Raw genomic sequence first — 13,906 nt, forward strand, 5'->3', positions numbered from 1 at the left:
TATTCATATAACATATAATTTTTCCATTTCACTTCAAGTTAAGGTCTTGACACAGCATCATGAACAAGGAAAATGACAGTCTAATTCAACAAAGTAAAATTGCTTCATTGCCTTTGTGAAATGGACATGTAGCTGAGACCATAAAGCTTGAAAATGAGTTTCAGAGTATGGCCACGTTTGGGGTTTTTTTAAAAATTAAACCCCTCCCCTACTTTTCCCCCCTTTTTTTTCTTGTTACATTTGTGAAACTATCATCTCCCTTTCTCACTAGGTTCAGTTACAATATTATCTGTCAATGTAGTTTTGCCTGCAGCTGAGTTCCTCTGAATGTATCTCATAAAATGCAACCAGAACTGGTCCACTGGCCACTGCCAATAACTGCCCCTTTTGCTGTTAAATACTTCAGGCTGACCAAGTAAAAAGCATTTCTGTGTCATTCCCTTTGGAAAATGAAATAAACTGTGCAACTCATTTTGTTTCAGATGCAGAGTTCACAGTGAGTAGTTCTATCATTAAGATACTGAAATGGGTCTTGCTGACCGAGTGAAATGAAAATCTGCCCCTCTGGTGCTCTCATGCAACCACAGGAGTCATCTCAGGGTGTCAGGATCGTGGGGAGAATAAGGATTAGGCTCTCTGTTCTAGGTTTTACATAGGCTTCACATATTGATTTGCTTCCTATGCTGATTCCTTGCCAATAAGAAATTAATTGGCCTGTTCAGGTATGTCTGACTCCTTATTTAGGAAGCTATGGTGAACTTTTATATTGAAATAAACAAAGGAAATTGAAGCCCCAATGGCACATGTAGCCACTGGATGATTTACCAGCAGCTTTTTGGTTAAACTGCAAGGATTAAATTATCACAAATCCCACAGCTATGGAAATAAGGCAAGTGCTCATTGAGATGTACCTTTGAAGAAGACAGACTTTGGGAACGGGATAGGCTTCTGCTTTGTGCATTGTATAACCGTGCATAGTTTAGAAACTCTGAAGGGAGATGAATATGAGCAGCTCAAAAAAAATCAAAACTAAACAAAAAAATGTTAAAAGCTATGCTTAAGAAATAATGCCTTGAATCCATTTTCCCTGGGGAAAAATGGTCATTTATACTCACCTGTTTAGTTTTTGTCAAGCCAAAGGGATCCATTTTAATTATAACGAACCACTGGCAGAAATAACATTTCTTAAATGTATTTTCAGAAAAAAAAAATTAATTCTCTCTCTAGCTAGCCAGTAAGACAAAAAGCAAAGTGCTGTGGAAATTCTCCAGCCTTTTATACATATTTGAATTGAAATGACAGCAATTTATAAATTGGCAGGTAATGGAAATTACATTAAAGCAAAGCAATCATATTTGTAAATTAGCTGTGGTGTAATACATGTGCATTCTACTTTTGTCCCTTAACTTTTATCACTGCGTAACTGAAAGCAGCTTTTCACAAAAGTTTGGGAGAACCAACCATACGTATGTAGCAAGTGACAGACATTTACTTAATACAACAGAAATCTTTAACAAAAATTGGTCTTTTATTGTTGTAATTTTCAATCCCATTGGAGGTGTATAGCATCTCTTTAACACAAGCTCTGAAAGCATCCACAGAGACAGCATTTGCCGGAAAAACTCGCTTTTTTAGTACAGCAAAATACATTCAGTATCACTGACAATCCCTGAATATGAATACCAATGCTGGGATCCACAAGCATGGTAAACATACAAATGTTCTTCTATGTAGTTAAATGTGGTGGAAATCTGTACAAGGCTTTATCTTTGAGTTATAGTGTCATTCCCTCCACCCCATGTCAAACTTATTGCTGAAATTATTTGGCTTTCTGAGGCAGGAAGATATTTTCATTTGCTTGTAACAGCATTTTCCTCCATAACAAACAAGATGTGAGTACTTCCAATAGAAATGTATCTAATATAATGTATTGAGCTCATGGAATATTTTTAGCACACTCCCATCAAAGGAAGATGAAGTACATTTTACAAATCTATCCAGTTCTTCAGAAGCCAGTTCTTCATTTTTCTTCTCCCTGGTCTGGCTTAACTTTTTCTGGCTACTTTGAAGCACATTTGGTCATGACTCTTTTTCCGTGGAGAAATCAGAACTTCTCCTGTTGTTAAAAAAGTGGATGAATTAGATGAGAAATATCCTGGAGCAACTAAAAGCTCTGACCAAATATACCACTGAAATAAATGGAAACATTTCTCAAGAAGCAATTAGATCATGTCTATTGAGATAATTCTCTAAAATCCCACACAAATGAGGAAGCTGGGGGAAACTGGAGAATTCTGGGGGCTTTTGGTCCTTTGTACTCATTGGCCTAGTTTCTGACCACTTTAGTTTTGGAGAAATCCAGCAAAATTTGGAAATTTCTAGCTTGGGTGGCCAGGCTCGGCCAGGGCGAGTGGCCACAAACAGAGGCCATTTTCCAGGGGAAATAGAAGTCATTTCCCCAGGGTCTGGGCATCAGATGAAAGCTGGTGTTTTGGGTTGTTGGGAGAAGTGAGGAAGTTCTCAGTCTGTTTTACATAGTTTAGTGGCAAAAGCCCTAAATTCTTTCACTAAATATAGGTGAGTTTATTGAGAGCCCTGCATCTGGTGCAGCCTTCCAGCCTCTGGTGGCAGCACAAACCTCCACGTGCCACCACTCATGGAGACCTCGTGTGAGAGAGAGAGAGAGAGAGAGAAAGGAGCCAGAGCAGTAATGAAGGCTTCTGCCTTGCTTCCATAAAACTGCCTGTAGACAAAGAATTTCTGCAAAACCTTTGCATGGAATATACAAATTCCTGCCTCTCTCCTCAAGCTGGGCGAAGGGGAGAGCATTCTTATACAGCAGGCAGGCTAAAATGCTGTACCACAAACACCTGCAGGGCTCCAGGGCATCCCTCTGCAGTCCTGCAGCAAGCTGCTCTTCCGTCTTGTTATAGCCTCCCTCTTCAAACCACGGAATTATTCACATCTCTAACAGTTTCAAGAGTAGGCATTTTTACAGACAAACCTGCATTCTCACTTATTTCAAATATTTTATTACATTAAAATACATCCTAGTAAGAAATATCCAGATTAAAGGACGGCTGGTAATCATATCCAAGTTCAACACTAGATATAAAGAAAAGACAAAGACATTTTAAATTCTATGCTCTAGGCAATAGTAGATTTTCTTTTAATGCCAGAATAAAATTCTGGATTTTATATAATTTTCCCTAGAGAATGTTGTTTCTCTCTTTCGTGGGCTGACAAGAGACTATTTCAGAATGAGCATATTAATATTTTAAAAAATTTATTATTTTGCAGCATTAACTTTATGTGCATAATTGAACTTCTGATTTTTTTTTTTCTTGTAATGACAAGTGAAAGGTCCTTAGCATGATTTTCACTTGCTGCATTTACTGCTTTCTTTGAAGACAGGAAAAAAAAATTATGGATTTGTCAGCTTTTGCAACTATTTTTGGGAACTGAATGTTGATTTAATTTGCCTTATTTTGTATTGCAACCATCTTCAGGATGGTAGATTTGACTGAGGAATCCCTGTTGCTTTTACACAGACCTGGTTAGTTTAGCCAAAGATGCCAAGTTTTCTGAGGCCATAATGAGTTTATCCAGATGCATTCTTTTATATTTTTCCATGCTTCAAAAGAGATTTTTCAAAAGGGCTGAACTAAGAATATTTCAGTGGCTTGCTTTCTTTTCTCTTGCAAAAGGTAAAAATAAGTATACTGTAAACACGATTTCCTGGAACTAGCAAGACCACACAACTACTGAATTAATGAAATATCGTTGATTTTGACTGAGTAGATAGAAAAATAAACGCAAAATATTTATTCAGTCTGGTATGTTGGTTTATAAAACTGGATGAACTCTTCTGGAAACTTTGATACATTCGTATTCTTTTTTTTCTGAACTCGACTAGCTCTATGCGAAAGATTGCAAAAGAGAGAAATTGTAATTTCAATCAGTAAAGTCACAATGTTACACAAATCATCAAAATATTACCCTCAGCAATCACCATATATTAATATCTTTTCAAGGTAGCTCAATGGGGGATTTTTAGCTTGCAGCACTGAGAAATGAATCTGGGAATCATAATCATCTTTTCAGTTTTCAGCAAATAAAAGCCATTCTGTCCTTTTGGAACCATCCCTATGTGAGAAGGGCTTCAGTGAAAGAGCAGAGCAGATGAACATTGGGTGTGGACAATGACAGGCCCATTTGGCAAAAGTTTAGGAACTGGATATAGAAAATATAATTCACTTCAGCTTCATGCTGAACCCACTCTTTAGGGGTGATAACAACCTTAGAAGATTTAAAACCATAAAGAGGGACCTAAGTTTGTATTTCTTGCAAATTTTAAAGATTACTTTTCTGATTCAATTTTTCTCAAGCTATTTTTAAATTTACTTGTTTTAGCCATTCTCTTAAAAAAAAATCTAGTCCTTGCAATCCCTACCTCATCAGCATTTGAAACAAGAGGTCTTCTATTCCAGAATAAGAATAATTTTGCATATTAAAACCATTCCCCAATTCTCTTAATTTTTTCCTTTCTCTGTGTCTTTCTGAGAAATATTTTAAAAGACAGGAATTACTTCTTAAGCAAACTGTGAGGAGGATTTGATGACACATTGTTCTTGCACTTTCTTTGAGAATACTGTAATTTAAATAGGGTTTTTTTCCTGAAAGATGAGAAAAATAATATGAAAATTTAATAGCTAGGGAAAGCACAAAAACCAATGGCATTTCTTCCAACTCTTTCCAGCTCTGCAACTGCAGCATCTTGGTCAGTAATTCAAAAACTTCATTCAGTAATGTTCTTTAAATTGTGCTACACTGCTTGGAGCAACGGCTTCCTGGAAATCTGTTTTCCTGCCAGGGAGAAGGGGCAAAAGAGTGAGTGGATTTTATCAGCATTATTTATTTGATCCATAATTCCCTTCTTTGTCTCATTGCCGTAGATTTATTTGCCGCTCCTTGACACATCTTTCTGCAGGTGGTGCTAGCTCTGAACAGAGCATGCAAAACACTGTTTTTCATTTTATGAAACTGAAATGTGAAGCAATAGAGGCATAATAATAATAATATCATCAAGTCACATGTGTTACTACTCTGCTGTTTCTATCACTCCCCAGTCTGGCTGCTGCTGAACAGAGGAGTTTTTCAAGTGCCAGTGCTGTGTTACAGTGTGAGATGTGCGGGCTGGGAGCTGGTGGGAGCTGGGGAAAGTGTCAGGAGTGAGGCTCCCACCACAGACAGTCTCCCTCTCAAAAGCTGTGCTAAGCAGGCAGGGGGGTACAATTCTCACTTTCTCCTTCTTCACTTGGGCAGTGTAATGCTGGCCTGCCTGTGCTCTGGCTGGGTCCTGGAGTCTTTTATTTAGGTTTTTTTTCACAACCCCATCTATTTGATTCACCCTTCTGGCTTTCCTCTGGAAACACGTGGAGGAACACACAGACCAAGAGTGCAGTCTCTTCCTGGATTTGCTACAAGCACATGTTGACATGATCTTCTCATTCACCCATTTTTGTATTACACCCTTACCAGATCTGTAGTGAATTATCTAAGTGAAAAAAATGCTACTGCTGCAGTTAGATATTGTGATGCAGTTCAGTTTATTTATCTTTTAAAAAAGGGAAATGTCCTGTTCACAAACCCAAACAACTCTATCCTTCTTGTTCTTCTTAAAGCCTCTTTCCATTAGAATTCTGTCTGCAAACTTTCTCTGCTTCTCAACTTCTTTGCGTGCTTGGGCAATGGGATATTCTTCTAATCTTCTCAACTTTACTTTTCCCCTCAAATACAGCTCCATCTAAAAATAACTTCCATTTGTCTATATTTTAATTTGGGTGTATGAAGAAACTTTCTAGTGTTTTGGGTTTTGGAGGTTTTTTTCTTTGGTTTTTCTTTTCTTTCCAAACACATTCAGAGATCAAATATGGATGTTTATTTCCAAAAACTTCAAGGATTGGTATAAACACCATAACAACTCTTATTCCTTCCTGGGCTCTCATTACCTGAAACAGATGGTAGAGGAAAGCTGGACTCCTGCAGGATGTTTTCCCAGAGGAAAGCAACTGCCTTTAGTGACAGCTGGGCAAATGTCAATTTCTGACTCACAAGGCATATATTCCATTAAAAAAAAAGGAGGAAAAGGAAAAAAGGAGGAAACACAGCTTCTCAGGCTTTCCTTCAGAATAAAAACACTGAAACTTCTGTCCAGAATTCTAAAATCACCTTCAGAGTTTTACAGTCCCACTTGGAATCTTCTCAGATACATCTATTTGTATATTCCCATGTATGTCCTTATACAGGGAAAAAAAAAAAATACAGGAAGACTTGAAAACATCTCATTTATGCTGGAAACAAACAAACAAACAAGCTACTCTGATAAGTAATAAAGAAACAACAATCGTTTCATGTTTAATATGGAAAATATGCTTGAGTTAACTCTGTACTCCAGAGCCTTTGGATCTTCTGGGCCCAAATCTCTTCTTGTCCCCGTGCATAATATTAGAACATTGAAAAGAAATAGGACTGTCCCAAATCAGTTTGAAACTTCTTTAGAAAACTGTTTTGAAGCTGGAATACAGCCTTTTACTCTACAATTCTTTTCTGAAAATGAGGCCAAAATGTTCTCCCTTCTGCAGTGTAGGAATGCATCTAAAATTGCTTTAGCATGTTTCAGTTTGCACGGCTCAGCACATCAGCCTTGGCCCGAGGCTCAAGGGTTTGCAGTTACATCTGTGTGCTTGGAGCAAGGGGCCTGGCACTGACTGCCCCCTGCTCGGCCCAAAGGAGCATCACTGAGCTCAGTGAAGTCATTTTGCATTCAGACTTGAGAAAGCAGGGACAGAAGTTAGCCCAAAGTGGGACTTGGTGCTGAGGCAATTTGATAATGAACGTCTTCTCACTGATGTCCCATTATCTGAAAAAGCAGATCAAGTTCTGCAGCTTGAAGTCTTTGTTCAGTTATGTACCCTCATCCTCTGCTTCAGTTGGAACACAGTGTGCAGTGCAAACTTGGGCCAAAGAACTCATCTTGATCTTATGAGTTGTTTTATTATTATTTTAAGCTATTATAATAGCTCTTACAATAATAGAGATAATATATTATATTATCTTATTTTACCTTATAATATCTTATATCTATCTTATAATAGATCTTACAAAATCACTGCATGTTATATTAATACATTATTAGCAATATATTAATATAACAAATATTATTAATTATATATTTTTTTTAAATATTGTTAAACTATTTGGCCCTGCTACATTGACAGAAGAGATCTGTTACCAAAGTCAGAAGAATCACATACTTGGACAAACTGCAATGATGGTAGAAAAAGCTAGAACCAGAAAAGTAAATTATCTTTATTCGTACACACAGCAAGGCTTTAAATCACTTTAAGCACAAGTGATGATTAAAATCAATTTTTAAGGATAAAGTCCAGATGTCTCTGAAGTTATAAGGTCTTATGTTTGTTTTTGCTTTGCTGACTTCAGAAGAGAAAGAAGTCCCAGAAAGTAGAAGAGCTTTCAAATAGACAGTAAATTAACTACTGAAGTGGAACAAGGACTAGCCATACATCACAGAAATTACTTGTGCACAGACAGGCTCCATCTAGATTAGAGAAGTGCTCAGCTGAGAAAGCCAAGAGAATTAAAGAATGAAGAGATGGACAAAGACCAGACAGCTCCTGAAATAAACTGCAGTCAGACACATTTTTTGTGTTAGAAATACAGTACAAGATTACCTGGTGTGGTTTGCACAGCAGCACTGCAGCTAACTGTGCTGCAGGGCTGTAAGCAGCAGCAGGTGCTGGTCCATGTGACTTTAGTCAAACTCTTTTAATCACATTGGAAATGTAACATATTCTTTCAGTGCCAGAGTTACTGTGCAAAGGCAATATTGAATTTCACAACATAGTTCATTTCCAGGCAATCCAGTAAATTAATGTTTAATGAACATATGGGGTTTTATAATAAAGAATATTTCTAAGGAATAGAAGTCCTTTGATTCAGCTTCTTCTTTAATGACTTATTTTTGTAATACTGAAGTGGAAGAAAATTAACTTTTCACCATTCTCAGGTCTTTATTACAGCAAAGAATCTCTGGGACACAAGGTGCATCCAACATTCAGACCTACTAGACATTTTTTGGGCCAAACAAATGGGTTAGGCCAACTTTGCTTTTTCCTCACTTACAGGTCAAACATCCTGTACCACATTTCACTTCCATCCTTTTTTATACACATCTTACACCCAAATTCTTTAGATGGTGGTCTTGTTTTTCCAGGCTGGTGGGCTCTACCTTGTTTCCTGATGACTGTATTAACTGTGCTCCACTGGTTCTTCCTACAACACTTCTTTCAAACCTGTGGGGGAAAAGCCAATGTGATAAAACAACAAATGATCACAGTAGAGGATGAGTGACCTTACAGAACGAATTCTGGCTTTTCTGCAAGCTTCAGAGCCTCGTGCATGCCTGCAGCCGAGAGCTTGCGGTTGATGTTCCTGTATCTGCACTGCAGCAGGTTGCGGTAGGTTGTCCTCAGGTCCCGGTTAAAGAAGGCATAGATAAAAGGGTTAATGAGAGAGTTTGCATAGCCCAGCCACAGAAATGTTCTCTCCACCCAGAGTGGGATGCAGCTGCACGCTGTACCACAGATGAAGGGCCTTGCAGTTGAGAGGAGGAAAAAGGGCAGCCAGCAGACTGTGAAAGCCCCAACAATAATCCCAAGGGTGGTGGCAGCTTTCTGTTCTCTTTTAAAGATGGAAATGTTTTTCTTGTCATGCTTTAGGAGTCGTGAAAAATTAGTACATTCTTCAGATTCCTTGTGCAGTTTTACAAGTCCATTCACAGAAATCCCTTCCATTTCTTCCAGACGGGGAAAACCAGTAAACTTGTGTTTAGCAGCACTCCTCCTGGCAGCTTTATAAATCTGGTAGTACATGAAAAGCATCACTGACATTGGAATATAAAATGCAACTGCTGTGGAGTAAATGGTGTAGCCGAAGTCCTGACTGATGAGACAAACCTTTTCATCATTCACATTCTGGGCCCAGCCGAAGAGCGGGGGTAGGGTGATCGAGGCAGACAAGAGCCAGACACACAGGATCATCTTGGCCATACACTTCCCATTCTGCCTTACAGGGTACGTAAGGGGTCTCGTTATTCCCAGGTACCTGGAAGGATAACACAGGGTTACTACAGAGGGCAGGAGTTAACTGTTAAAAGTTATTCACTTATTCTGCCCTAGACCAAAATCTTTGGCTAAGTTTTCCAATTTCATAATTTTCAATCTTCTCTTTGCATGTACTTCCAACTTGTAAATTCATGCGTCTTTCATGTTAAAATTTATAATGTTTGTATTCTGTATAAAAGGTCTTTTATTCCAGAAGGAAAACCCCCACTGGCCTTAACAGGCAGTGATTTCTATGAATTTCTTAAATTTTCATGCACATAAAGAACATTTCAGCTTTTAAGGAAATTCTGAAACCTAAATTATTTTGCTACCTTAAGAAACCTTGGAGTATTGAAGAATGCTCATTCCACAAAGTCTATCACTTTTTTTATTGAGTGGATGGTTATAACAAGCAAGCATTCATCTTCACTCTTCATATGTATTCGAAAATTAGGAAGAGCCCTGCACTAAGCTGAGATGATGAGCTGTCTTTCTTTCCTCCATGTTTCAGGCAAGAACAGCAAACTGTGAACTTATGCCAAAAGTAGACTATTTCAGTACTAAAATAATTCTTTTTATCATCACTTAATTAGAAAGAAAATATATTTATTCAAGGTCCAAACTTTTCCTGTACAAAGTAAAAATCTGTCCCAGTTCAAGGAGACCTGGGGAAGAAAACACAGTTTTACAGACATGAAAAATGTTTTTAATAGGTCAATTCTTCATAGAAAAAAATTACATCTGTTGACAACTTTTGTATTTCCTAATTTGTGGTATTTTAAACTAAGTATCTTTATCTAATTACAGAAGTATTACAATGGCTCTATATAGCTGGATAAGAATATCCTAAGTTTGAATTTACTTTCAATTGTAGAAAATTTCTGTATTTCCTCTCTAACAATGGGAATTTTCTCTTAGATGGAATCATATGTCTTTATTTAGACCTAAGATTTTTCATTTCAATGTTGGCTTCTGCTCAACTAGAACTTACCTATCAGTTACTATTAACTTCTCAAACTGTTCTTTTTCACTTCCTCCATAAGGATTTAGAGAAAATCAGTGTGATTTGTTATTATTTGTAAAAGGAACTATTTCAAATCAAGTTCCTGAATAATGTTTTGGTTTCAAGAGCTATCAGTGTTTACTCATATAGTGAAAGCCGTGGATTGTTACAAACAAGAACTATAGCAATGTGATTTAAAATATTTTTGCAGAGCATGTTTTCTCTGTCTATTCACTTTGCAGAACAAACATGAGATTTGCCTGGCTCTGTGGAATGCATTGTTAATTTTACTGCAGTGCAGCAGATCATGGCCAGTGCTCTTTATACAAGCACATGGATATGCCAGAGTTATGGAAGTAAAAGCAACATCATTTATTGATCTGTTCTGATGAGTATCAACAATCCTGTTCAACCATGTCATTGGTTTGATGTCACTGTTGTGACAAGTGTTACACAAAGGACAGACTGGCTTATTGTGCCCTATTCTTGACAGGGTGCACAAGTAAATTACAGCAGGTCAGTGTTTTGCCAGTGAATCTGCGCCTGGAGGGGCCATGAGCAAGGAATTCTTGTTGGAATTGTCTGGGATCAGAGCAGTGCAGTCCATGGACCTTGCTGCTAAAAAGGGCAGCTTCTTGTGCCCTCAACATCAGCCACTGGCCCAGCATGCAGAGACCATGGAGATTTCTGTGTTATAGCACCATGGCCAAAACCATCCTCACTCCCAAGGAGCCAAGGGTTTTCCAAGGTGCTCCAAGATATGGAAGAGAGGAATTAGTGCAGTGAAACTTCAGTTTAACTAATTAAAGTATATATCACACTGCTTTAAGCAATGCAACTGCAGCAAGGGTGAGCTCTCAGCTGCAGACTTTCAGGGACAAGATTGGCCTAGCCTTAAAATTTGTCTACGAATAGCCCAGTTTAGGTACAAAACAGTTAAACACATCCTTTGTGTGCAAAGACTTCTCGTCATTTACAGTGTGTTGTTTTCAAAAAAATTCTTATCTTCCTTCCTGAAGTATGTACTCCTATAGCTATTACCCAACTGGTCACTAAAAATAACACTTTTAGGGTGAACTTTGTTATGTAGCTAAAAACATTAAGCTAGATTTCTGTAAAAATCAGATCTGTGGGCTGCATATTCTGGGTGCCTAGTGATGCATTCTCATGCACCAGAATATAACAAAAAGAATTCATGAAAGCATAAGTATACTGAAAAGAATGAAAATTCATTAGTTTTGCCCTGGCATCACTTTTTTTGGAGTGTATCTTTTCTTCAGAAATGCTATTTGAAATTAAAATATGTTAATTAGCATAAAAATACACCAGCATCTCTTCTGCCTTATTCATTTTGCTAAATGTAGTATGATGGGGGAAAGAAGTCAGCAGGCACAAATGAAGGAATGTTATCTTTTAATCTCTCTATATGAAATCCATTACCCTTGAAAACTCATTTGCAACGTCAAAATAATGTAAATCACTACTGTTGTCTAATACACTAGAGAGTGTTCAGGGCTTAATAGATTCATGAACTTCAAAAATATTGTCAAATTCAGTGGGAAAATATGCTTTTAAATGCTTAATCTTAAACTAGTACTTTAATAAAAAATACTTAGAGTAAATCAGCTGAACTTAATATATTCAAGTGTAAGTAACACCTTGAGGTCTTATTACTGGGAAAGATTGAAGTCAGAGTCCCTAAAAAGCCCATTTAATGTGTCTCAACTATCCCCCACATGAAAGAAGTGTCTGAGACTTGTTATTCTAAGATTTGCTTCTTTCACATGCCACAGATGTTCATTTTGATCTTGGTGGAGAAGAAACTGTGCCTGGCTTCTCACTTTTAAAAGAAGGGCAATGCTGTTTTGTATTCTTCCTGCTCTGAATGTCTTGACTCAGTGGTTCTGCCAGACAGGGCATCTCTCCATGTTACACCCAGCACAGTGAGGTCTGTATCTGGGTTACTCCCCAAAGGCAGATGAATGGCCTTTATTTATTCTAAGTTGGTCATGGCATTTTCCATTCAGCACTGCCTGCTGCTGCATGCAGAACACTGAAGTGCAGGATGCTGTTCCAGCCCTACACGAGGCACAACATGCACAGCAGTCGCGTTCTGCTGCCACTCCAAAGATGCTGGGAGAGTGGAAAACACTGAGAAGGAAGAACATGGCACTGCTGTCTAATGGATACAGCAAAAAAGGGTGATGTGACTTTCCTGCTGCATCACATATGTGGAAAACAGACCCTTGCTTGGAGAGCTCAAAGTAAACAGGAGAGACTAAAAAAGACAGCAAATTGTGAAGGGCAGAGTAAACTTCTTGTTAAATGCATGTGTATGAACACATGAGCACATCCCTGCTCTGGGTTGGTCTCATGATTTCTTCAGTGTCCCTTCTTCCCCACTGGGGGTTCTCCTGCAGTCCCATTCAGGTGTGAGGCATACACACTGTGTCCAGCTCTGGGGAGGAAAAATTACCCCCTCCTCTTTCTGGAGCTCTGGTCAAACCTGGAAAGGGGTAGAGAATTCCCTCCTTTCAGCCATTGTACTCAATTGCCATTTGCCACACACAATGAACACCAACAATGGAAAAGGTAAATGAACAAATCCTTTCCTTTTGCTTTACAAAAAACTGATTCCCTGTTATATAGAATTCTTTCCCAGTATCTCTAAATTGTTAGCATTTAATGATAATAAACTGTCACAGACAATTCAATGTAAAACCATTATAACTATATAGGTCTGTTCCTGAAACAATTCAGTTTGTGAGCTTTTCCATTCTCCCTTTTCTGCAAGTGATCCATTACAATGACCACAGAGAATAGTTTTTATCCTACAGGGCTAAAAAAAAAAATCCCTATGATCACATAGGCAGATGGGTCTAGTCCTCACACCTTTCGAAATATCCAGGAAACAACCTGAGACTTAACAGCTACATTGACTTAAACAATAGAATGAAAATAATAACCGGATGGTCCAATTTGTTATCATGTGTCCTAAATCCTTCTTTCTTAGCTCCATTATATGGCTAAAAGATAAAGAGTAAAAGGACTTGCCTGTCACTGTGAGCAAATTCATAGAGCAATAGAAAACTGTACAGTTAAAAGAATTAATACAATTTTGAAGCTTCCTGCCCAATTCAGTAATAAACTGAATGCATTCTGACATCAGCATCACTTGTGCACCTGTTGTACACACATGTAATTCCTTTGTTTCTGGTCTCCATGCACTTTATAGACAGCTAGAATTCCAGTCTAGTTAGCCCACATTTATGTCTCAGAATTCACTGACTTGATCTAACAGATTCCAGAATCAAATTAGATCTTTCACTGTCTGACTATGCTTTTATGAAGCAGATTGGATTGCAATGGAATAAGACTAGAAACATTACACTGGAGATGATACAGGTGTGTATTACAGCTATTTCTGCCAGGAATCACAACATATTTTGTTATCACTTACCATTTGATTAGGAGTTGTGCTTAATATGATGTTTTGTTAGTCCTATTGTTGTATTTTAAGAGGCATAAAACTGCTTTATTCCAAAGACACAACAATGCTTCCTCCTTTGCTGCTCTGTTTCTCTAGCACAGAAGATTTCTGTCTTTAGTACATATCTCCATGCAGGATTTCTTTGCAAACCCACATCTACAGACTCCCATCCTGTATTTCACCTGCAATAGTAACTTATTCTGAAGAATTGTGCTGATCTATTGGCTT

At 37.9% G+C, this 13,906-nt stretch overlaps 1 protein-coding gene across 5 annotated transcripts in view; it reads right to left on the minus strand.

Annotated features, from left to right (window-relative positions):
• Positions 1-1,562: 1,562 nt before the first annotated feature.
• HTR7 (5-hydroxytryptamine receptor 7) overlaps positions 1,563-13,906 on the minus strand; it is a 29,647-nt gene continuing 17,303 nt past the window's right edge. The window contains exons 2-4 of one of the 5 annotated variants that reach the window (XM_039708723.1): positions 9,039-9,186; positions 8,440-8,942; positions 1,563-2,116 (exon numbers count right to left, since the gene is read on the minus strand). In XM_039708723.1, coding sequence (XP_039564657.1) covers positions 2,080-2,116; positions 8,440-8,942; positions 9,039-9,186 — 688 coding nt within the window. In that variant the 3' untranslated portion in view covers positions 1,563-2,079. Of the gene's footprint in view, positions 2,117-7,488; positions 9,187-13,906 lie in introns of those variants that run through there. The other 4 variants (XR_005627420.1, XM_039708720.1, XM_039708722.1 and 1 more) reach the window with 4 other exon arrangements.

The sequence above is a fragment of the Passer montanus genome, unplaced genomic scaffold (genome assembly GCF_014805655.1).
Source record: "Passer montanus isolate IOZ18808 unplaced genomic scaffold, ASM1480565v1 scaffold21, whole genome shotgun sequence".
In the NCBI taxonomy this organism is placed as follows: Eukaryota; Metazoa; Chordata; class Aves; order Passeriformes; family Passeridae; genus Passer; species Passer montanus.